Raw genomic sequence first — 25,279 nt, forward strand, 5'->3', positions numbered from 1 at the left:
TTATACCACAACTATCCCATAGATGTTTTGTTACGTCTCTTCCCTATTGGGTGCACTTCATCATTGCAAATTTTTTTTTAATGTTTCAAGAAAAGCTGTAGGTGATCATTGTGAGATGACTATTCTTTCTTGGTAGTTCCAGTGCACTTTTTAACCAAACCTCTAATATAAGTGAAAGAAAAAAAAAAAAAACATCTATTTTGTTAAGAGCCCTTCAAAATTCAAATTGCTCTCCTGTATTTACAATCCTTTTTAATTAATTTGCCTCTTGAATAAAAAGTAAAACACTGAGTAGGCATTAGGTCTTTTGTTATTTGTATTTAACTTTACGTATGCAAAGAATTCTGCATTTCCTTCGAATCTATAAGGGCGGCCTTCAGTTTCCAAAGATTGCTTGAAAGAAAGTCTTACAATTGACAAAGTATTTCCCCTGGAAACGTGGTATATAAGAAGACCAGCCTCCCCAGGACAGCTCACAAATGCCTCATTAACCCAAAATACATGAACTATAACAGTGGGTGAATAATACTGTATAATATCCAGCCTCTTTGTATTCGTGGGGGAAAGCAAAAAGAGTGTTCTGAAGGCTAGGAATTCATCTCTGGCATTCTACTGCTTAGCACCCAGTGCTCCCCACACAGTCCCTGTGGATTCTGGGGGGAGAATGGAGACCATCCATCCTTACTGCAGAGCATAAGTGGTGGAATCTGCTGTCTGGACCGGGGGCCCAAGGAAGGCAGAGGCAGATGAGAGGGAGCAGGGAGACAATGGCAGAGCCATTTCTGGAAGGGGTGCATAAGCTTTCAGAGACCCTCGTGTGTGGACGGAATGAAGGGGATCCGAGGATGAAGGACAGAAACTGGAGACTGGAAAATAGAGGTGAGGAGTGGACACTCGTAGCCGCACTACGTGCAAATCCCAGTGACATCCCCCAGACCTGATTGGACTCTCCCTGCCACTCCCTTCATTTAATTCCACTTTTCCTACTGTCCTTTTCTGTTGCTACCTCCTGTAGCCTGTTTCTCTTTTTTCTGGTCCGCAAGGGAAGAAGATCATCTTCCCAGCTGCCCCCTGTTCTTTTACGTATAATGCAAATACACTTGATCCTGACATTTGACTAGATCCCTCCTACCCTCACAGGCGATAAGCGTACCAGGAATAAAAGGTTTCCCTCATAAACATCACACTTCTAGTTTTCATTCACATCTTGAGGACACAAATAATTACCACACATTGGTAAATGGTAAAATGGTGGCGTGTACATTTGGGCAGAAAGCTTTCCTAAGATTCTCTCATAGATGGAGCTGTCTGGGGACTCCCCAGGGAGCAGCCAGGTGGTGCTGGGGAAGTGGGGTGAGAACTGGGCCCCCCATTTGCAGGCTGAAATAGCCCCACCCTATTCCAAGAGATACTGAAATCCGATCACTGGGAAAAGCACTCTATCAACAGAGACTCTGAAATTTCGTCAAAGTTCTTTCAGTAAAGGGTGTTTTCTGAATTCATGTTACACTGGCTATTTCTTCTTTCTGCTGACGACGATAACCCAGAGTCACCCTGTCCATACCACACGTACAACTAGTTATTTCCAGTGGTCCCCTGGAAGGTATCTCTGTTCGGAAGCACACCTATCAGCTCTGGCATGGAAGGCACCATTTCTTTCCTCCCTTGCTTCTCCTGACAGAGAAGGTGCCTCATGCCCATGGAGGCAATGACGGCACCCACAAGCAAGCCACCGTTTTCCGGTTGCTGCCTCCTGTATCGGCCTGCCAAGCACACCTGACGCTATCACTGTGTTTCACCCAACTCTGTCACTCTTCCCAGGCACTGTTGCTCCTTCTAATGACTACCATCATCCCCTGGCATCAACCATCGCTTTTATGGCACACGTGATAGATCTTTCAAAGGCTAAAAATGTCAAAAGCAGTGAGAATATCTCTATACCACTCCTGATTGGGGGTCTCTGATTTTTTCGCATGGCTAAAAATAAGTAAAGTAGAGACCACTTACTTATTTTACTTACAGCCTCCAGATTTTGTGTGGTCCATGTAGGACTCCGAGGGAGACTGATCCAAGAGTTAAAAATCACAATCTGTCTAGAACTGTCCCTCTTCCTAACCATTAAGGCTTTGCTACTGGATCCAGCTGCCTGGTCCTCCCTTCTCTCAGTTCCACCTACAAACACATTTCTGGAATCTAGCCCCTAGACCTTGTTGGACATGCCCCAAAAGGTCTAAAGAATAGCAGGTGCACCATTTAGGCTCAACCCCCTTGCCATGTACTTGAGTTTACAGAGAAACTCAGCCATACAAAGCAGAAGAATGTGTCTTATCTCCAGCAGGTAGTGATTAAGCTCCCCAGCCTCCCAGATTCTTATGGGGTACACACAGCACTATTAATATCAACCATGCAGGTAAGTGTCAAAAGTGATATTGATACATAGACTCTAGACTCTTAAGACCATTTGGGGCAAGCATGGAAACTGAAGGAAAGGAGATCGTTCTATAATGCCATCTTGGTGGCCAGATGATTCTTAGTAGGAGACCATACAACCTTATATATGTAAAGGAAAAGAACTATTTCAGTGGAACGTGTCCACTATCCCCTTGATTATAGGTGATCTGCAACATTATGTTGTATAAAAATTAGAATCCAAAGGAAAAAGGTTGCTTCCATTGGCTCTTACCAAACAAGCAGGGATATCTGAGGCTTTTAACAAGGAAATAAAATCTGACCTATAAAAAAATATGAAAACTGAACTTGGCATGCCAGTATCTCCATTGCAGACAGGTGTGTCAGGGATGTGATGAGTGGACTTACCTCTTGGTAGAGTATTCTCTTTAAAAGAGTAATATGCCATCCTTTATTCTCATCTGTCATTATTAGGCATGTCCAGAGGGCCATGGAAGTGGGACTCTAGAAGTTTGGGGGCAAAGGAGCAAGGCAGTTTTTCCAAGGAATATAGGCAAGTATTCAGGTAAAAATTACTGCCGGGGATACGGACACAGAGTGAGCCAAAGACTAGTAGTTTCCAACGAATATTAGTGATATCAGAGTTTAAATAGAATTAAGATTTAATCACAGGTGGTGGCTTGCAGCCAAATCCAAGACCATGTCCCTCTGGCCTGGGTAAAAACTGTGATGTTGGAGACTAACCGCAAGGGTAGAGTTATCGTATTTTCTCCAACCCCATCATTGCCCCTCGTAAAAGGCAATATCGAGAACCTGAAGCCAACTGGATTGATCTGTGACCATGCCCCAAATCAAATGGGAGAAAATATCTTCATGACTCAAACAATGGATGGTAGGGTGATTTGAGGAGCCCTCTCTAAGAAAATCGTCGTATTTCTTAATGTTATAATAAGTGGAAGGTGTCCAAGAGAAAGTTAAGGTGCTGTAGCCTGACTTAGCATAAAGGGGGCATTTGGATCCTGTGGTTAAACTGGCATAAATAGTCATGAGAAAATGAGGACTCATAAGCTATGGGAAAGTTGGGCAAAAATGGAGCAGGGCAGCCTAAGACAAATTAGATTTTGGAGGTGTTTGTATGGGTCATTAATAAAAGAAGGAAACCAAATACAGGTTATATTCGCTTTTTCTTGCCACTGTAACAAATTAGTACAGACTTAGTGGCTTAATACAGCAGAAGTGTATTAAGGGAGGTCAGAAATCTGAAATCAGTTTCACTGGGCTGAAGTCCAGGTATGAGCAGGGCTATGCTACACAGCCCTATATGGAGAACCAGCTTCCTTGCTGTCCCAGCTTCTGGAAGCTACCAGTACTCCTTGGCTGTGTGGCTTCTTCCTCCACCTTTCAAGGTTATTCCGACCTCTGCTTCCATCATTACATCTCTCTCCTCTGACTCTGACCCTCCTGCCTCCTCTGACTCTGACCCTCCTGCCCCCAAGGGGGTACCTTGGGCCCACCCCGATACTCCAGAATAATCTTCAATCTCAAATTCCTTAATTTAATTACAGCAACCAAGGCTCTTCTGCTCTGTGGGGTCTTTATATGTAATATATTCACAGGTTTCAGGGATTTTCCCATCTTTGTGTGAGGGAAATTATTTAGCCTGCCACATAAGTCCTTGTTCACTGATAGATAAACTTAAATGTCTTTCAAGAAAAAAAAAAATCTGAATAGGTGTTCTTCACTTTTCCACAAAGTTCTAGAAAATTTCTGGTATTTGTGCTTAACTTCACTGATCTGCAAAAGACCCTAATGGAGGCTAAGAAAGACATGAAACACAATAATCCTGGGAAAAGATTTGAATTCAACTCTTGTAATGGCGTAAGGAACAGATATGAGTGGAAGGAATTATAGCGTAAAGAGGGGTGAGGAGGACCTAGTGACCAGGTAGCCCTCTGCAGGAGGGTGGCGGGAGGTTACTCTTGTCACATTCTGAGCAGGAGAATTGGGGCCACATGCTGAGGCCTGTTGGATTGGCAAAAGGCTGGGAAGCCCTATTTTCTGAGCTTCATCAATGAAATTTTGCCTGGCCATTGTACTAAAGAATTGGAGGTTGTTTGAAGGGAGCATGGAAAGGTAGCTGTTCAAAAACAAAAGGTGACTGTTCATACCACTGGCCCAGACATAGCACATGTGCAGACCACAGTGAGTTTATGCTCTATAACACATGAGAGGAGCAGCTGTGGTAAAATGATGCTGGAAGCCAGTTGTGAGTGTATAAAGTCTTGAGAGTCCCTTGGCCAGCCAAGAGCCAACATTCTCAAAACTAAACCAAGAAAGATTTCTTGGAGAGGTTCTGGCAATTTCCGCATTAACATGGGGACAGTAGAGACTGGTACCCTGGCTCACAACACCTCCTTATATGAAAGACTTACTTGACCGAAGGAGTCAACTTTTCCAGATTAGATTTATAGATTATCAGGTTCTAAATAGAATGGCTCTCCCATTCTATTGGGAGAATACTATTCATACTGTCAATGGCTTTGACAGTATCCAATATAGTTCAAGTTAATAAGGAAGCTCGATAGGCACTAGAGAGTTCAGTGCTGTCATTGATCTGGAAATTTTTTTGTCCCAATCCCAGTTTCTGAGGAAAAAAAAAAATCTCGATTTGCCTTTACCTGAAAGACCATAGATTCTATTTTAACAGTTCTTGCACAATGATACGTTAATTCCCTCACCAGTAACCAGAATTCCTATGAAGGGACTCAAACTTACTGATATACTGTAGATTAGATATTCTAATCTACAGCTTTGATGATTAATGATAATTGGGCTTACAGAAGAACAGGCTGACAAATGGAACTGGCATAACTCATGACAAAGTGAGACTAGCTTGTAAATTCTGCAGATTTGTAACGGGGTAAACTAACAGAAAATTTGAAGAATCAGGGATCTTTCCCAAATGATGAAAAATATTCCCCAGATGCACCCCTAAAATGAATAAGAAATGTAATACTTGTAGAACTCCTTGGGTCCTGGAGAAGTCATATATTTGGGGATATTATAAAATGACCCCAAAGAGCAGGAGCTTCTTTAGGTATTCAGTGGATAAGAGTACTGAGTGTAACTGTGAATGCCTAAGGTGTACAAGGTGCTTTCCCCAAACAGTGACAAATACTCAAAGAGGTTGGAACATCATGCCCAAAGCCAGTAGGGGCAACAGAAAAACAGCCTGAAGGCTGACCATGCTGACTTAGTCTCCACCATTAGATACTCACTTTTTGAAATGGCAAGTGGCTTGCTAATAGAGATTGCTTGCATCCCTGAAAGACATTTGAGACCTAGAATCCCTGTTAGACGTTGGAGAACCTCAGAAAACACTGACAACATAGAGTCTGTTCCAACACTCTGATTAAATGCAGGGTTTTGCTGAAACACTCTTAAGTGGGGTTATACCAGAGGCATCCACCAGATGCATGAACAGGATCCCTCATAACTGAGATTCTCCTGCTTTATCTCCTCTGGTGTTTCACCCTCGGTGGAAGAAATCACGGGACCGACCTGCGATTCCTTGTCAGAGCAAGTCCAGCAGTAACAGGACTTGGAGGCAAGAACACTAAACAGTGGAGAAGGAACACCTTTGGGAGGCTGCCTCCTCCCAATCTCTTTTGTAGGAGAGTTAACTCGAATAGAACAAAAATCAAAACCACAGCGCCAGAGCGTGTCTTCCTAGTTGGCCAGGTTGTATTCTTTTGAATGACCTTTTGAAAAGGTGCCAGTGACAGTGAGTCATTCATCACTCATGTAGACAGGGTCCACCATCCAGTGTGCAACCCGCCACATTAAGAAGACTTTTTCCTTCGACTAAGTTTGTTGGCTTTATCATACGATTCCATTTCGTCTTGACCACTTGGTCTCAAAAGCAAGCGTGCTGATCATATGCTGGGAAAGCGCCAACGCTCATGAAAATCTCCTTTCAACATTTTCAAAGTAAATCGTGATTTCCTTAATTTTCTCATTCAGATTTGCCATTTCCCCACCCCTGCAAAGATGGGCATCTATATTAATAAATACCACACAATTTCTCATATTTTCTTTAAAAGTTTCCAAAGCTGATGTTTTCCCCTTTTTTGCTAAGTCTACAAGATCTAGATTTAATTTTTCTGCCATAAGAGAGGAATCAATAGATGATAATTTGTTTTGCAATTTAGATTTGTTCATTTTAGTGTCCTAAACCCTGAAGAGTGTCAGCAGAATGTGAAGATTTTGAATTACGAATAATCTTCCTTATTGTTCTGACTTTTATCTGTCTCTCTACCATTGAGCCCAAGTTCATCTAATGGAAATTGGATATTCAGCCATGGGCATGAGTACTACACGATTTCGCATGATTTTATATCTTTTTTGCATTAAGGAAAACAAGCCATCTGCGTATCTATAATTAGCTAATATATTCAGCATTGGCTCCTGTAAACAAGATGCAGGTGTAAGTAGTGCTGAGGCATTTTGTGCCCAGTGTTGGCTTTTGCTTGTGGGAAAAATTACTCTCACTTGTGAAATAAAAAGATAAGAGTTATAAGAAAAACCTTTTTAATTGTATAAAATGTTTGCTGCACTAGTGGCCTATTTATAGCTGTATGACATTCTAAGATCTCATCTTAGGCAGCAGAAATCTTTGTTCTTAAGTACTAATTCGCTTGGCGTAGGACATTTGTGCCGACAGGTGGACTGTAAAAATTGGCTTTGTTTCAAAATTGTGAAGTTTAGGGTAAAAAAATGCGTTCTTTAAAAAAATAACATGGTATGGGGCGCCTGGGTGGTTCAGTCAGTTAAGCATCCGACTTGATCTCGGCTCAGGTCATGATCTCACGGTTCAGGGGATCAAGCCCTGCATTGGGCTCTGAGCTGACAGCATGGAGCCTGCTTGGGATTCACTCTTCCTTTCTCTCTTCCCCACCCCCCCAACTTGTGCTCACTCACGCTCTCACTCTCTCTCTCAAACTAAATAAGTAAACATTAAAATAATAATAACAATAATAATAGTCCATTCCTGCTATGTGCCAGGTACTCCTCTTGGCCCTGGACATTCAGCATTCAGCAAATTAGGCAAGATCTTTGCTCTCACAGTGCTTATATCCCTCTAGGTGGGGGTAGGGCAGGACTCAACAGGTAAGTATATGAAATGTATCCGGTGGTGAATGGGAGCAAAGGAGGAATACCAAGAAGGAGAGGTAGACCAACAGCAGAGAGGGGGCTGCACAGGGTAGATGGGCTACTTTTGAGGGTTAATCGGGTTGAGTGGACACCTGAGTGATGGAAAGGAAGCCATTCTGTGGAGTCTGGGAGAACTCCTCCAGCCACTCAGGAACTTCCAGAAACCCAGAAGAACAGAAACCAAAAGTAGAGAGGAGAGAATGCCGATGAGTGGAAGCAGAGGGAAGACAGGGACTGGTCGCATAGGACCAAAGGCCAAGGTTAAGGATCTTCTGAATGTGATGAGATCATTAGAAGGTTTTGAGCAGGAGTGACGTGGTCTGACTATGTATGTTTTAAAACAATGATTCTACTGTGGGTGCAGAATTTTAAAACAAAACAGTATTCTTCCCTAAGTCCTCGGCCTCGACCAGCCTATTAAAAGCTGGAAGTATAACTGTCACCTTCCTTTTGGTCTAGAAAAAAATTGTATGCAAAAATACACATAATTCATTTGAAAATTATTAAATAATTAAAATTGGAAACCAAAATAATTAAAATTAAAAGCATGCATGTATTCAGTACTCTTTTAAATGCATTATTAGAAAATGATAACACAAAAAATACAAAAACTTGATTTTTTTTTTAAATCTAGGATTTCATATGTTGAAGATTTTTTTAAAAGAGTTTAAGTAAGGGGGGCCTGTGTGGCTCAGTCAGTTGGGCCTCCAAATTTCGCTCAGGTCATGATCTTGCAGTTCTTGGGTTCTAGCCCCGCATCCAGCTCTGTGCTAACAGTTTGGAGCCTGAAGCTGGATTGGGATTCTGTGTCTCCCTCTTCTCTGCCCCTCCCCAACTCACACTCTGTTTCTCTCTCTCTCTCTCTCTCTCTCTCTCTCTCTCTCTCTCTCTCTCAAAAATAAATAAAGGTAAAAAACTTAAAGAAAAAGAGTTTAAGTAAGAAATTCTGCTGAGAGCTGAAGCCTGAGATAGAGTAAAGCTGGAGTATTTTATTATTTATAATTGGGGTTCCGGCCATTTAATCTGGTGCACTCCAGAACTAAAGATCCTTCAACAGGAGTGATTAAGCTAAAGAAATAACAATCACCTCAATCCCTGTGGCTATTTATATTGGAAGGTGGACAGTCAGCAGGGTAGGTTCTTGGAGCCCACAACTCTCGGTGAGTTATAAGAAAAAGCCATTTATTGCTAAAAAATTTAAATTGGAAGGAAATAATTGAAAGAACTGAATGCATCACAGTCTTGTGGGAGAAGGAAGAAGAGACGTTTCGAATTGCTCTCTTTTAGATATATACATTTGCAGCATACTTATTGATACATGCATATCATTATACATACACTCATTATATATTGTACAGTATGTCAAATATTATAACACCTGTATATAAAATAATAGACATGTGTGATTTAGTACTACCCACTTCCTAAAATCACCAGGAGAGGACTTCTGAGATAACCACCCACGTGATGCCTAGAATAAAGTCTCCTCCGTTAAGGATGACACATAGGTTTAGGATGTACTGCATTGCCCTTGAGGGGATTTCTTAGAATGTAACTTTTTTTTAATGCAAAAGCTCACAGATGCACCAAACAAGTGTATTTTCTTATTATACCAAGATCCAAGTGTCATATAGATGTTCTGCTTGGGCTGATGGACAAAATGAAGGGCGAATAACATTGAATCAGCTGAGCAACATCGTTGAATAACTCCTCTTTCACGATGCTGTGTAGCAGACGGTTTTCCCTGGTAACAGCTTTCTTTGTGTTCCGTAGAAACGTGTGAGAAAATAAGGTTGACATGTTCCAGTGTGTGGATTCTCAAAAGAACTGGTCACAATGGATGCATCTGACAGACGTCTGGCAGGGGTGGGGGGGTGGGGAGCCCCAGGGAGCTGAGTGGTGGAACTTATGTTTTTTCTCTTTTGCTCAGCTTGTGGGATCCCCTGCAGCCTCCACCCACTGATTCTGTGGGGAGAGCTAAATGCAGAATCACAAGAAGGACTTTACCAGTCACCTTGCTGGGGCTCAGTCAGAGCACAGAGCAGCAGGAATAAGCAAAGCAAAGTAGATTTAAGCAAATGGTTGAGAGTTGTAGAAAAATTCATATGCGTGTTAAACTACTTACAAATTCCCCAATGCCAGGAAAACGGTTGAGGATGTTTCGTATCGAAGATACCCTTCTACACTACCCACAGTGTCTTCCTTTGTACAGTCTCTCCGATTGATTCTCTTGCCCCGTTGCCGCAACTCCCCGCGTCATTCTTCTGCTCAGGAGCTATGAGTGGATCCTCATGTCCTGTCCCCTCAAATATTTCCTTGTTATGTGGTTTTCTGGTCTCATCTTGGCATCCCACAGCACTCCCTGGGCCCCGCCTCCGGGAGACGTTCTGTGCAGGTGGACACCCTTCTCCGCATGCCTCCTGTCTTCTCCAGCCCCCCATGCCCATCCGTCTTCAGAGCCCTCCTCCACGTGGGCTGCAGGAATTGCAGACCGTTGGCCACAGAAGCTTTCTGCAAACTCTCCCTTAGATTCTGTGCTTTTTCTTTAAACTCCCATACATTTTATATTCTACTCCATAAGGTATCTAAGATCGATAATAATAATAATAATAATAATAATAATAATAATAATAACAATAATAATAATGCCCCCAGCCACACACCATCAGTCCATCAGTCTTTGGGTAAATTTAAGGGCAAAGGAGATACCTCACTATCTAATGCACTGATGACTACGCTTTTACCCCAACCCTCCCATACATGTGCCCTACTTTAAAAAGTACAGACCTACTGCATCCCAAACATTTTAGAGTTTAATCCTGTTCAAATTGTATGGCTCACTAGTTTTCAAACTTCTTTTTTCAAAGTCTTTTTATTTTATTCTCTCTCTTGAGAGAGAGCGCCCATGCACATGAGCGGGGAAGGGTCAGAGAGGGAGGCCAGAGGATCGGAGGTGGGCTCTGTGCTGACAGCAGAGAGCCCGATGCAGGGCTCGAACCCACCAGCCTTGAGATCATGACCTGAGCCAAAGTCAGATGCCCAACTGGGCCCTTCAGGGCGCACCTTCCCCGCCCCCCCGCCCAGTTTTCAAACTTCTTAAAATCAGTTCAACTCTTCTGTCTTCCAGAACTAACTAACCCACTCCACTTCCCAAGGAGGCTGGTTTCATGAACTTCCTGTGGGCTCCTCAGCACCTTGTATGTTCCTGTGAGTTTCTCCTTTATTAGTCCACGAGATCCTCAAGGGACATACAACAGTGCGTATTACTAAATATCGGTTGAGCCGAACAAGATGGAAATTCCTTCCCCAACCAGTTTTGAGGCCAGTAAATATTGGCCGTTACTACCACCAAAGAGTGGATGAGCAGGTAGATCTTCGGAACATATAGGTGACTTGATAACCTAGAACAGAAAAGACATATGCGTGACGAGAAAAGTCTTAAGCGAATTTTATATTCTGTACAATTTTATAGGTATAATAGAATAAGTCTTACTTGACACAGTTTATTTTTTTAACATACATCATTGTTTATTTTCAGTCTCATTATTTATTTATTTATTTATTTATTTATTTATTTATTTAATATGAAATTTATTGTCAAATTGGTTTCCATACAACACCCAGTGCTCATCCCAACAGGTGCCCTCCTCAATGCCCATCACCCCCCTCCCCTCCTTCCACCCCCCCCCCCCATCAACCCTCAGATTGTTCTCAGTCTTTAAGAGTCTCTTACGGTTTGGCTCCCTCCCTCTCTAACTTTTTTTCTTCCTTCCCCTCCCCCCATGGTCTTCTGTTAAGTTTCTCAGGATCCACATAAGAGTGAAAACATATGGTATCTGTCTTTCTCTGGATGACTTATTTCACTTAGCATCACACTCTCCAGTTCCATCCACGTTGCTACAAAAGGCCAGACTTCATTCTTTCTCATTGCCACATAGTATTCCATTGTGTATATAAACCACAATTTCTTTATCCATTCATCAGTTGATGGCCATTTAGGCTCTTTCCATAATTTGGCTATTGTTGAGAGTGCTGCTATAAACATTGGGGTACAAGTGCCCCTATGCATCAGTACTCCTGTATCCCTTTGGTAAATTCCTAGCAGTGCTATTGCTGGGTCACAGTGTGGAGGTTCCTCAAAAAAATTACTTGATACAGTTCAAATTGTCAAAAATTTAAATGTTTAACTTAAAAATAAAATAAATGCATAGGAGAGTTTTCTCTAGACATCTATCGTAACTCCTTTGCAGGGAATATATTACATTTATTTTAATGCTCATTATTTGTTATAACCATGGGCTATCTAAGGTACAAAATAATTTTTCTATTGTGTCTATGTATTTAGCATAATTTTATATTTTAGAAACATATTATTTTCTGTTTGCAGTAACAAAAGAACAGCAATTTTTAAAATGTGTGCTTTTATAATGCCAGTGAAACAAATTTAAACGAGGGGCCGTGTCTCTCATAAATGCTTTGCCATCTGTCAGTCAACCAAAATCTACTGTGTGCTGATTACCCACATACCTGTTTATTATAGTTAAAGGCCAAAAATCTTAGTAGGTCATGATGCTTTCAGTGATATTTTTTGCTCTACCTGCAAAATTTGATCTAGAATTTGACCATTTCTTAGCACTTGGGCTCTCATTACTCCTATCCAAAGCTACCGTGTCTCTTGCATCCGGACCATCTCGGTGACCCCTACCTGGTGTCCCTGCTTCTGCCTTTGGGACAGTGTGCTCTCTACATGTCACATACAGGTGTGTTCAGTCACGCTCTCAGTCTCATGTTCCTCAAGGTCAACCCAATGCTCTTACAGCGGCTAATGCCTCCCAGACCTAACCCTGCCCTGCCTGGCAATCACTCTCATCCTCTCGCCTTCACTGTACTCCAGCCACCCTGGTCTCCTTGCTCTTCCTTGGGACCTGTTGTCACCGTCTCATGGCCTTTGGTCCCTGCTCGAGTGTCACCTGACCACAGCACTCAGACTGCACACTCCCATCTTTTTCTCCTGCTATTTCTTCTTTATGATTCTTATCCCTGGAGAGGATCCCAGTTTTTGAGGGGCTTAAACCTTATACATGTTGGTGGATCATCTTTAAGGATCCAGATTATTACTAGAAAATTGCTACATCCTCCTTCAAATAAAGCTATCTCTGTTCTTCACTATTGAAATGGTCCCATTCGCTGGTTTCTTTACTCAACTTCCAATTCTCGTACAGGTATGTGAGCTCCTTTGAGGGAGGGGCTTCGTTCAACTCATCCACCCCCGGCCCCAACTCCCAACAGTCCACTCCGTAAGTGTTCTTTAACGAGGGACTGTCTAATCAGTACAACAGTGAAAGTTTGGGGGGTAATTTTTGTGGGCTTCCTCTAGTCACATTCTAAGATAGTTTCATAATTTCCAAATAGCCAAGTTGAATCTCTGCCTTGCGGGGTTTGTGTTTTCAGAATTTATATGTGCTCATCTAAAATACTCTTTGACATGCTGAACACTGCGTGAACGTAGCGTTGTGGTTCACGAAATTATGTTGATTGAGTTCAGTTTGGAGCACAGTAAGGGAGATTTTTATTTCAGGCATCCTTTGTGATTCCCGCTACTTTGTGAGGTTGTATTCCATATCTACAAGGGCAAGCACAAACATCATGCCAGATAATAGAAGCCATTAGACTTATTTGGAACATGGGGAGTGTGCCTGAGTGGGGTCTTCAGGAAAGGAATTTGTGGAATCGCTTGAAATTCTTCCTTGTTAAAAAAAAAAAAAAAAAAGAAAAGTAAGGGCCTTTCCTGGGCGCTCTTAGAAAGGAATGTGGAGGCCCGCCTTTTGCACACACCAGTTCTCAGAACCGAGTTCAGTTTGTGCAGAATGTCAGCGTCGGCTTCCAGATGGACAGTTCTGAGGCCCTTTGGCCTCCGCACTGGCTTCCTTGGTGGGCAGCAAGATTTTCAATACAGGATCCTGATGTCCTTCCACTTCGACTGACTGCATTTCATTCTGAGACAGGGAAATGGCTAGAGAAGTTCAGTGTTCGTGATCAGTTAGCAAAAAAAAGGGATGGGAAGGGCCAAGGACTGTGGTAATGTAATGTTTGTGGTGTCTTGTGATTTTTTAAAGTGTCCTGTAAAATGCGTCACTGTGTGCAATCATGATTCCCATTCAGACTAAAATAAAGGTCTTTTCCCCCTCTTTCTTTTATCTCTTTAAATAACAGGATCATGAGCGTGATGAGGAGTCAGAATGTTGAATTGCTACAAAATAGGTCATTTCAGAGATTTTCATGAGAAATGGTTTTCTTTAACCAGAGTTACGGACAGGAACCGATTACCAGTCCATAACTGAGACAATATCAGCGACTTCTCTAGAATTGAGGATAGCAAAAAAATGGAAAAATGTTCAGAATCACCCTTCGGAAATGTGCATTTTGTTATAGGGATAGGCGGTTGCCTCAGTGATGGTCCTCAGTACCTGCTGAGGACACACTGAATAGGGTGGGAGCTGCGTTTGGAAATCTGTACAGGGGACAAAGATTCTCGAAATGTGTGGAGGCTTTACAATGGGAAGCATAAGGGAATTCAAGTCACAGTGATAATGTATTTGTAGACTTCTTTATATTTTCCATATGATTTTCAAAAACCACATAGTTTCCTGCTAGACACAGGTGGAGTCAAAACCAAAACCACTGCCTGCCCTGTACCACGGCAGGGGAGTAGCACTCGGGAAATCTACATGCGACTAGAACCTTCTCAGTCATTTCTCTTGCTACTGGTTGGATCTTTTGTTACTGGTTGCATCATTGTTTTTAATCTGTTCATTAGAAATTGATCTGTTAAATCAAAAGATGGTCTTTCTCTCTTTGTGCTTAATGATTCTCTCTGTATTTCAGAAAAATACCTTCTTTTTCCCAGTGACTAGTATCACCTCATAATTATTTTTAAATGCCTTTTTTTTGGTCAGTTAATTTACCATAACAAGACAAACCATTGCACTTCTCTTCTTTTTCAAATATAGATTAATTCCTGTACTTACCTTGAAAATGTACCTAGCAAGATATGTCATATGTATGGTAATGATGCAGCACCCTGTGGTAGTTTTTTAAATGACTACAGAATAGAGTTTCAGAGTAAATATATTTCTTTTTAAATCTCATTAGGTATACACCAGGTTGGATTAATGATCTGGTAGATAATAAACAGTCTGCACACTAAATAAAATTTATGAAGCTATCACTCTGAATTGTATACCTTTCACTGATTCTATCATATGTTATGTCATTATATTATTACGTTAATTCATATATTGACCAGGTAATAAGTCCATTAAGAATATCCTTTAACAAGGTAATACAGTGGGTGGTTCCTTGACAGATAATATTTGTTGAACTCTTTGTTAAATAATTCACACTTGAAGTTTCATTTACTCCTGAAAACAACCCCATGAGACAGGTTCACATTTTGTTCGCGTTTTACAGACATTTAAGGAACTTGCCTCAGGGGACACAGGTGGAAGAGAAGTAAAATGATTCGAACCTTATTGCTTCCGCCTCGAAGCCAGCACCCCCTCCAAACACTGCAATACACTTGCTCCCTAAAACATAACTTAAAAAGAAACATAATCCATCTTGGTTCAGCTACTGAATGGAAAAACCAGATCATTTTGCACGACTGCAGAGATGTATTTTCTCTCAAAATTCTCAAAAATAATTTCTACCATAACACCAAAAAAGATTTTAGCCTTTATCAGTTGTACTTCTGTCTTGCTCAGAATCAACTACACGTACACACATCAGTTCAACTCTGTGGAAACATTGATCGGTTACCTGACTTTGCTATGCAGGTTAGGGGTGGAATTCGGTGAGGTAAAATATGTATTTTACAAACTGATAACTTTGCAGTTCCTATATTAAAATTGAAAGTGAATTTCAGGTACCTCTGGTGAAGCTTCTGGTTTTAGATCCACAAACTTTGTATCTTCCAGTAGCTTTTTTATGTTTTACTTTTTTTTTTTACTTTAGGGAGAGAGAGCCAGTGAGTGAGAGTGAAGGAGAGGGGGCGGGAGGGAGGAAGGGAGGAATGGAAAGAGAAAGAGAGAGAAAGAGAATGAATGAATCCCAAGCAGTCTCCATACTCAGGGCAGAGCCCGACATTGGGCTTGATTCCAGGACCCTTGGACCATTACCTGAGCCAAAATCAAGAGTCAAACGCTCAACCAACTGGGCCACCCAGGTGCCCCTCTTCCAGTAGCTTTTTAAGCAGAGAAAATTATTTAATTTTTAAACATTAATAGGGAATATAAAACAACTATATCTATTTTTATTGTTTAAATGAACACCACTGAAAAATAACAGTTAATTAAAATTTACTAAAATCACCAAGCCCGAGGTTCCTCTTTGTAGTCAGCTTTTGGTAAACCATTTCTCAGATGTGGTGAGTTGATTGCTTATAAGTATCTGAAGCGAGAGGAGGTACTATATATTATAATTCTGCAGTCCATTATTTAAATTTACTTTGCATTTCAGGCCAGCTTAGTTTCTCTTAGAACTAAACCGGAAGCCCAAAGATATATCTACTTTGCTTAAAACCAAGCAGATCCTTGAGCGGTATGGAAACGTCTACCCAGGTCCTCAGCTGTTTGAGGATCTTACCACCAATGGGTTAAAAAAAAAGGCTACTTACTCCAACCTCTTCCTCCTTCTCCCAGCTAATTCCAAATTCCTTCCATTTCATTTGCAGAGTCGGTGAGCAATCTCTTATTGCCAAGAACAACTATAACCCATCCTTGAGGGTCTTGCTATCCTCAAAGCAACTTTTCATAGTATTTCTCTAAATGAAGATAGGAACCCCCAAGAAAAATTCTATTCTCTGTTAAAGTACTATTTAACCCACTATACATCATCATCATCATTCTACAAAAACTGTCATGAGCTTGCAAACACTGCTGTAATTGGATATGTTCTAAATTATTCATTGATGTTGATGTCATTTTAATGATAATAGCTGATTCCTTGGTAAATATAGTTTATTCTCAATAAATGCAGAGAATATCAAGAGTAACAAATTCATTAAGTGGCAAGGCCACATTTTTTTACAATGGGTGATATTGCATTACCTGCGTTTTTCTTTTCTTTAATTTAATTGCTCATCCATTTGCTTCCTGATTTAAAAGGCTTATATATGGTCTGCCTTGTAATGAGAGGACAAGGAAGAAAACCATTGCATCCTACTCTTTATGATTTTTAGATACTTTTAGTTCTAGAGTTTAAATTGTAAAAACACTTTAAAACAGTGGGTTATTGTATGGCAGAGGTGTGGAGGCTGTCTTCACTCTCCCTGATACACACTGGGTGGGCTTCACTGATTCCGTGCAAACACATCCCAACTGTCATCCTCAAGAGACTGTCTGTGTCAGGCTGAAGAATGCCCGCTCTCTAAACAACCTGAAAGGACAGGCAGAGGGCATAGTTTTGCTTTGTTTGATGAGGTGATCTTTTTATTTCTCCTGCTGTGGGGTTCATCGGCATCCATCTTCCTTACTTCTTGTAGACTGATCTCTCAGTCTAGATCCCTGAAGTTTACAGCAAAGCATAAAAATAAATAAGAGCTATTATCATAGGAACAGTTGACCAACGTGGACCATCTAGCAGAGAATCATTTAAGAAACGAATTTAAGATTGTCTACTCAGGTTATGTATCAAAAGGCCTTTCCGGTCATTCTTTGAATCTATTAAGTCCAGGAAAGTAGCAGATAGGAAATTTATTCCAGGTCTAACTCGAGCTATTGCTTTCCCTTTATGTATTTCAACATTGTTGGTTTTTATTCAGTTATTTGTATTAATGTAAGTAAATCTGAATCACGGGTCAGCCTTGCAAGAGAAGGAAACACAATGAAATACCACCACAGTCTATTAGAATGGCCAAAAGCCAAGAAACTGACAATACCAAATGCTGACAAGGATGTGGAACAAGAATTCTCATTCGTTTCTAGTAGGATGCAAAATGGTACGGCCACTTTGGAAGACAGTTTATCAGTTTCTTACAAAACTAAACATACTCCTAGTAGATGACCCAGCAATTTTGCTCCTTGGTATTCACCCAAAGGATTTGAAAAGTTATGTCTACACAATAACATGCAAATGATTGTGTACATCAGCTTCGTTCATAATTGCCAACACTTGGAAGCAACCATATGTCCTTTAGCAGGTGAGTGGATATATAAAGTGTGGTACATCCACACAATGGGATATTATTCAACACTAAAAAGAAAGGAGCTATCAAGCCATGAAAAGACATGAGAACAATCTTAAATGTGTATTACTGGCTGTAAGAAGCCAATCTGTAAAGGCTAGATACCAAACGATTCTAAAGCTGTGATATTTTAGAAAAGGCCAAACCATAGAGAAAATTAAAAAACAATCAGTGGTTTCGGGGGTTAGGGTAAGGAAGGAAGGAATTGGTGGAGCACAGAGCACTTTAGGGCAGTGAAATCATTCTGGATGATACTGTAATGGTGGTTACATGTCATTATACATTTGTCAAGACCCACAGAATGTACAGCGCCTACAACACCGAGAATGAACTGTAATATAAACCATTGGCTTCAGGTGATTATGATGTGTCGGTATAGGGTCATCATTGCTACTCAGTAAGTTTTACAATGGGGAAGGCTGTGTATGTGTGGGGGCAGGTGGCACATGGGAACTCTCTGTACTTTACTGCTCAGTTTTACTCTGAGTGCAAAACTGCTCCAAAAATAATGTCTATTCTATATTAGCAAAAATAAGAGGGAGAAGGAAGCTATCATGTGACGACCTAGCGCATTATTCTTCCATTCATCTGATAAATAGTTCCTAGCTTCCTTCCATGTGGCAGATGTTCTTCTTGTGCATTTTATTTTATTCTATTTTACATATATCAGATACATATGATATGGTATGACATTTTATGAGCCCTATTTTAGTAAATATTAAATGTAGACTTTGGAAGAATTCTCCATGAGGATGATGGAGTGAGAAAGGGGAGACAGTGAACTGGCCTGGAATGACAGTTGGTGGGGGGGGCCAGAACAAAGGCCTCTGCCTGCTGGGTGTGGAGTGCCCAGTGGGGAGCATACATGGAAAAGAGATTGCTGGCCATTTAGTGGGAGAGAAAATACAAGTGTCATTTCGAAGAGGAGAGTTCCCCCGATCGTTTTTTCAAAGGGAACTTGTACTTTATTAGTGTTTAACATAGGTTTATCTGGAGTCTTATAAGAATTTAAGGTTGGGTACAAGCAGAAACAAGAAGAATCGGGTGCCAGGAGAAGTTGACGGGAGGCAGGATACAGGGGAAAGACAAAGCAGGGGGGAAGTGCAGAGAACAGCACCCGGACCCATCCACAGCAATCCACAGCACCCAGAAGTCCTGCCATGGATAGAGACCCTTCAAGAGAACTCAAAGTCCACCTCTCACTTCCTTCCTGGTCCTTTTGGGATGTGGGAGACAACAGGAGGAGGCAGAACCAAGGGCCTGACCATCACATTTCATGTGTGTGAACTCAGTTCTGACTAATGTTTGACTTCAGGATTCCAAAATTCTTAGATAAAATTCAACACAAGAAAACAAGAGCTTTTTATGTGTACCATCTGGTGACCGCCCCCCCCCCCCAGCCCCCCGCCAAAAAAAAATAAGAGCAAAAGAAAAAGCTTATCATCTCATTTGTGTTTCTCTAAGTAGATTAAAATAAAACTTAAGACTTCATTTTAAATTTAGAACTATGGCATTAATTAGGGCCACACCGAAAACATTGTGTTCGCATGGAACCATTAAGCATTGATATTGCATTTGTTTTGAATCCTTTTTCCTTTTTAATGCTTTGGAATAATATTTTAATAGCTTAATTCACTAAGTTGTATGAATGGGAAATATGTCAAAAATTAAATACTAATTATACAATATAGCTAAAATATAGAGATAGATAGATAGATTTGCTACACCAACTGCTTTTAATTATAACCAGTCAATTGTAGAAATGGCTTTATTAACTCTTTTTTAATGGTTTCATCATTATTAAGATCATTAAACCCAAATAATTTTAAAGTAAAGCACACACATGCAAATAAACACACATAGAGAAAACAATACTTATAGCTTAAACTTTTGTACAAATGGAATATCCTTTCTGAAATATTATGATACAGTGGGTGTGGCTGTAACCCAGATGCATCTACGGGACATGGTCACAGTGATTACAAACTTTATCTCTCTTGAGTGGGCACCAAGCAAGCACTGGTAAAACTGTACATCAGGGGAAAGTTGTTTGCTGCTTCCTTCTCGCATTTTTAGTGGACCCACTGACATGCTTGGCCACTTTCCCTGGGTTGTACCTACTACCACCAGCTGTGCAGGAACGTCACAGATGCTAATGCCCTCCCTAACAGCCCTGTCCCATGTCCTTCCCTCTTCTGCCCCTGGTCCTGCTCTGCCGAGACATGACATATGTGAAATACCATATTCGTTTCCCAGATTAGGGACTTTGAGGCCAGGAGTTCTGGGGGAATTGCAACTTTTTCTGTTTCTGTTTTGTTTCGTTTCATTTCTGTTTTCGTTTTGTTGGTGGATGAAAGTAATTCCTACAGCATATTCGGATTTATCTGATGGCCCACTTCCTGTGAATGGTGTATACCCTCATTTTATCTCTAAGCTGGTATAAAGAGCTGCGGTAGCCACTGGAGACATTTGTACACAGAAAGCATTTTGTTTATTCCCCCCCCCCCCCTTAAATGAGGGATATTACTCAGTTTCGAAAAGTCAAGTTCCAACAAATCTGAGAAACACTGCTATCACAGGTAAGAGTCTCCCTCCTCATTCACTCGACAGATATTTGTTGAACATCTGCTATGTGCCTGGCACTGCACTTGGGGTAGGGTAAGAGATCCCTCAGTGAACAAAAACAGACTTGCCCTGGGGCACCTGGGTGGCTCAGTTGGTTAAGTGTCCAACTCTTGATCTCAGCTCAGGTCATGATCTCGCAGATAATGAGATCGAGTCCCACATCAGGGTCTGCGCTGGCAGCATGGAACCTGCTTGGGATTCTCTCTCTTCCTCTCTGTCTGTCCCTCCCTCTCCCCCACTCACACTCTATCTCTCTCTCTTTCTCTCAAAATAAATAAATCAATATTGGGGTGCTTGGGTGGCTCAGTCGGTTGACCTTCCGACTTCGGCTCAGGTCATGATCTCGCGGTTCCTCACTTCAAGCCCCATGTTGGGCTCTGGGCTGACAGCTCAGCACCTGGAGTCTGCTTCAGATTCTGTGTCTCCCCCTCTTCTGTCTGCCCTTCCCCAGCTAATGCTCTGTCTCTCTCTGTCTTTCAAAAATAACAAATAAACATTTTTTTAAAAAAACCTTCATAAATAAATACTGAGAAAGAAAAGAAAAAAAAAGCAGACTGGCCCTCCAAGAACCAAGATTCTAGCAGATAGTCCCCGACAAGATACATAATAAAGAAGTTAGAACCTGACAAGGGATATGAAGAATTCTGTAACGGATTAAGGGAAAATAAGAACTGTTATCGGGGAGGGGTACGGATCAGGGTGCAGTTTTAAATAGTGTGGGTGGAGTAGCTTCACAAAGAAAGTCACATTTTCACACCTTTGAAAGGGTGGGGGTTTAGCCATGTGCTCGGCACATCTGTGGGATGAATGAGTTTTCTGTGATAAGACAGCTGAATAGGGAAGGTGCCAAATTATAATGGTTCGTGCCAAACCGTAATTTTTCAATCCCCAAGGGACGTTGAATTCAAAAAAAGAAGACAGTATTACTGAAGGAGCTGTGTTCTTTTTTCCATATAAATGCAGAAATATTCAAATACAGCTTTGCTAATGAAAACTCCATGAAACAGTCTGTCTGTTAACAAACCCATTTGTTTCCGTTTTAATTTAAAAGTCGGACTAAAAGGACAGCGAGAAGACTCATCTAGAAACATATTGCAAGGAGTTTTTTTTTTCTCCATGTACTTATTTTAAAAAAATCAAAACTATTTTGGCTAACAAGAACATCAGAATTTAATGTGACTTTGTTAATTAATCTAATACCTGAGTTAAGCATGACATGCGTTGGTCTTAGTGTTCCGACCGGCTCTAATTGTGACTTTCTTACTTTCCCGAGCTTCTTAGATGAGAGTCCTTGTGTCCGTCCTGGTTTCTCATTTACTTCTGGTTCCTTTGAAATGCTGAGAGAATTTTCCAATTAAGCCTAATTTTAACATTTTGCACATCAGTCCCACAGCCCGTTAAGACAGAGGTTAAATGTAATTAAGTCTCAGGAGTGAGAAACATCTTTCGTCCTCCTATCTACTTCATGCAATGAGTATGTGCCATATTTTTATAGAGAAATGTCCACCCATTATGAAGTTACAATCACCTTTCTTAAAATCTAGAACTCGAAAGGAAGTATGTTTGACGTTTTACCGCTGGGGTATTCCTCAAAGTGAGGCGATCACATCTAAGGAGAACACGGGTTTGCTTGCTTTTTCCTTTGTGGGCTCTAATGCAGTTCAGTGAAATTCATTGTAGCGACAGCTTCACAGGGAAAAAACCTGTTTTAGTTTACGTGGCGACAGCTTCTGACTCTCTAAGGCAAAAGTTGTTCCCTGTGCTCTTGCAGATAAGGAGACAAGGAGGCATCCAGCTCCTGGTGGACCTGCTAGATCATCGGATGACGGAGGTCCACCGTAGTGCCTGTGGGGCCTTGAGAAACTTGGTGTATGGGAAGGCCAATGACGATAACAAAATTGCCCTGAAAAACTGCGGCGGCATCCCAGCACTGGTGAGGTTACTCCGCAAGACCACCGACCTGGAGATCCGGGAGCTGGTCACAGGTGAGCATCCTTGTTAACGGCACGCCCGCCTCTCAAGATGAAATCGCCATCATCCAGCATGGCAACAAAAGTGCTAACCAAGTGTGGTGGAGCAGGGCCTCTCGGAGGGCTCACGCCGTGGGCAGGTCCCAGTACGCATGTGCGGAACAAGGGGCTCCACGGATCATCTAATTTCACACACATGGAGTAGCCAAATTAGAGCATTAGAATCCAGGAACCATTACCCTCCTAAAATCCTATGACCGTATTTCAGTTCTGTCCCTTGATTTGGAAGTGGTTCAGCGTCTTACAGTACCTATAGGTCATCATTAAAATGGCATTTAACAAAAATTGATGAAAGGACAAAATACGTGAGTGACCGTTAGGAAGGTGGATATTCTTGTTTATAACGTGGCTAGGAAGAGAGGTCTTAGTGTACCTAACAAGAGAGGTCTTAGTGTACTTAACAGTTATTTTCTTGAAAAAAAAAAAAAAAAATGTATGCCTAGTCCAGGTTCCCAGGTGATAGGATTACATGTTAGGGAATTTTTCGAATGTGAACATGAGAGAAAGCCTTTCTGTGAACGTAGAACTTTGGGGCTTTGTAAAGTGGAGATCACTAGAGTAGCACCTCAGAGAGCCACGAGGATTTGAAGAGTGAGAACTTGTAAGCATTTAGCAGTACCTTTCTTGGAATACGTGTGAATGCAGTAAAATCCGTGTGAATGCCATCACTCTCATCCCTCACCTCCGAAATGTGCAGTTATACTTGTTGAAATGCTAACAACAGAAGGGGCCTCAAGATGGGATTTCGGATTACTCCTCTTGGTGACCCATATTGTTGGCGATATTCGGGTTTGGGTTCATCAAAGTTCCCCTGCAAGCGTTTGGCAAACGGATTGCAAAGTTGACTCAAGAAAGGGGTCTCTAATCCTCCGTGATGCTACTGATCTTCCTTCTGTCTTGATTCTAAAACTTCCTTGTAGCTATGCTCATGAGGTATATGTGATCTTGTTTATTTAAGAAAATACTTTACCCAAGCTGAGAGGCATCAATTTTGGCTCAATGTGAGGTCAAGACTCTCAGCCTCAGCGTATTTTCTTAAAGGTACACCCTTCAAGATTATTGTCACATTTCTTTTGCACTCTTAGCTAAATTAGAACTAGACCCCAGTTCCTTTTGTTTTGTTTTGTTTTGTTTTCATTTCTCTAAGTGGAGAATTGTCCTCATGGAAGAATATCGTCATTAAGTTTACAGTGCTATTAAAATGATGTTTCACACCAAACTAATATGGGCCATTAAAGGTAAAACTATTATCATCAGATATTATGATGTGTAGGACCGTTTTGGGGTAAGTTAAATAATTGGAAATGTGCCTTGCCATTATGGTTATGAACCCCCATCCCTACTTTCATATTGAGAGAAAGGACTCAATACGTGTGATGGAAAACATCATGGCGCTTCTGGGCATGAAGGCCGTGCCAATGGGAGCACGAGGCCAACAGAACTAAAGCAGCACCTTGTGCTGTGCACATTATGCGTCCATTTCATGATTTCAAAATTTTACCGAAATTTGGATTTGCCCCAACACAAACCCTCTTTGGTGGCTTATCTCATTGCCAAGGAAATTCGGCCACATGCAAAAGGCTGAGGTGATTGATGGCTTAAACCAGAAAGAAAATGGCAGCATACCTCTGTCCCATGACATCGTCCACTGCAACATGCTCCTGCCTCTTCTGACATTGGAAGCCACTCCAAAACACTGCTTCTGACAGATGCCGGATGTCTCCCATTTTATGCATCTGGGCAACATGGAAAATTTCTATGTGAGCCTCGTGTGTAAACATCAGAGGCAGGTAACCTCTTCAGAATGTCAAGAAGTTTCCTTTCTTGGCAAAGCTTTGTACCCATTGTCATGTCACGACTCAGTGTTTCTTCATAAGCATGTGCTGGGGGCTGAAACTCAATTCCACTTCCCCTCCTGAAAGAAATGCTGTCTTCTGTCATGACTCCATCCAAGCCACGGGGGCTGAACAGTTCTGGAAAGACAGTGCTTGCTACTTCAGTAGATACTTTCTGCCGTTCCGGAGTCATGGACTTACCATGCATGGCTGAACTTCATGCATGAGTTTTACTTTTCCCAAAGAAAAACATGTTGTTAAAACATTTTGATGGGTTGAAGCCCATGGCTTCTGAGGTTTCCCTGGTAGATACTCTTGAAAAACAATAAGCATCTTGGCAAAGCTACTGCTCCAGAAAGAGAAGTTAGAAGCAAGCATGTGCAAGAACATTCCAGCATGGAAGGAATTGCTGCTGCGGGCCAGTCTGTAATAACAAAGGCTTCTGAACCCCCATGCTGGCAGAAATCTGAGGGTGCCTGGAAACCGGCAAGGTTCTGCTGACTTCTGTTTAGGCATAGCATCAGTGATGCAGATCCAGCGAGAGCTGATTCTACTGCCTGAACCAAAGTAAAAGGATTCAAATGAATATCCCTCAAAGAGCTTTAGAGGGTCATTTTCGTCTTCAGCACCATCCCAGCACTCATCTGCCAAGGTGAGCTACGAAAGCTTGGATTCCGTTGGCTCCTGGGGAACTGTGGGAATCCAGTATTTTAGTACAGCTAACTGATTTAACCTCGAGGACATCAAATCGTCCATTTTTCTTATCTTTCTCTTTCCACGCCTCCTCTGAGACTCTTGTCTCCCCGCAAGCCTGGCAGATGCTTTGCTACACTAAGCCCACGGTCTCCGTTCATCCTTATTGTTCATTTCTCAGATGCTTTGGAATTTCTGCGGCCATCAGGCGTGTGCGAACCCTTGGACAT

The 25,279-nt window shown here is 41.6% G+C and overlaps 1 protein-coding gene across 4 annotated transcripts in view; it reads left to right on the forward strand.

Moving 5' to 3' along the window:
• The window catches only part of CTNND2 (catenin delta 2), a 925,778-nt gene that overhangs the window by 686,052 nt on the left and 214,447 nt on the right, over positions 1-25,279 (forward strand). For all 4 annotated transcript variants that reach the window (XM_042953082.1, XM_042953076.1, XM_042953088.1 and 1 more), the window contains one exon: positions 22,263-22,476. In XM_042953082.1, the coding sequence (XP_042809016.1) occupies positions 22,263-22,476 (214 nt within the window). The remainder of the gene's footprint in view (positions 1-22,262; positions 22,477-25,279) is intronic.

The sequence above is a fragment of the Panthera leo genome, chromosome A1, assembly GCF_018350215.1.
Source record: "Panthera leo isolate Ple1 chromosome A1, P.leo_Ple1_pat1.1, whole genome shotgun sequence".
NCBI classification, from domain to species: domain Eukaryota; kingdom Metazoa; phylum Chordata; class Mammalia; order Carnivora; family Felidae; genus Panthera; species Panthera leo.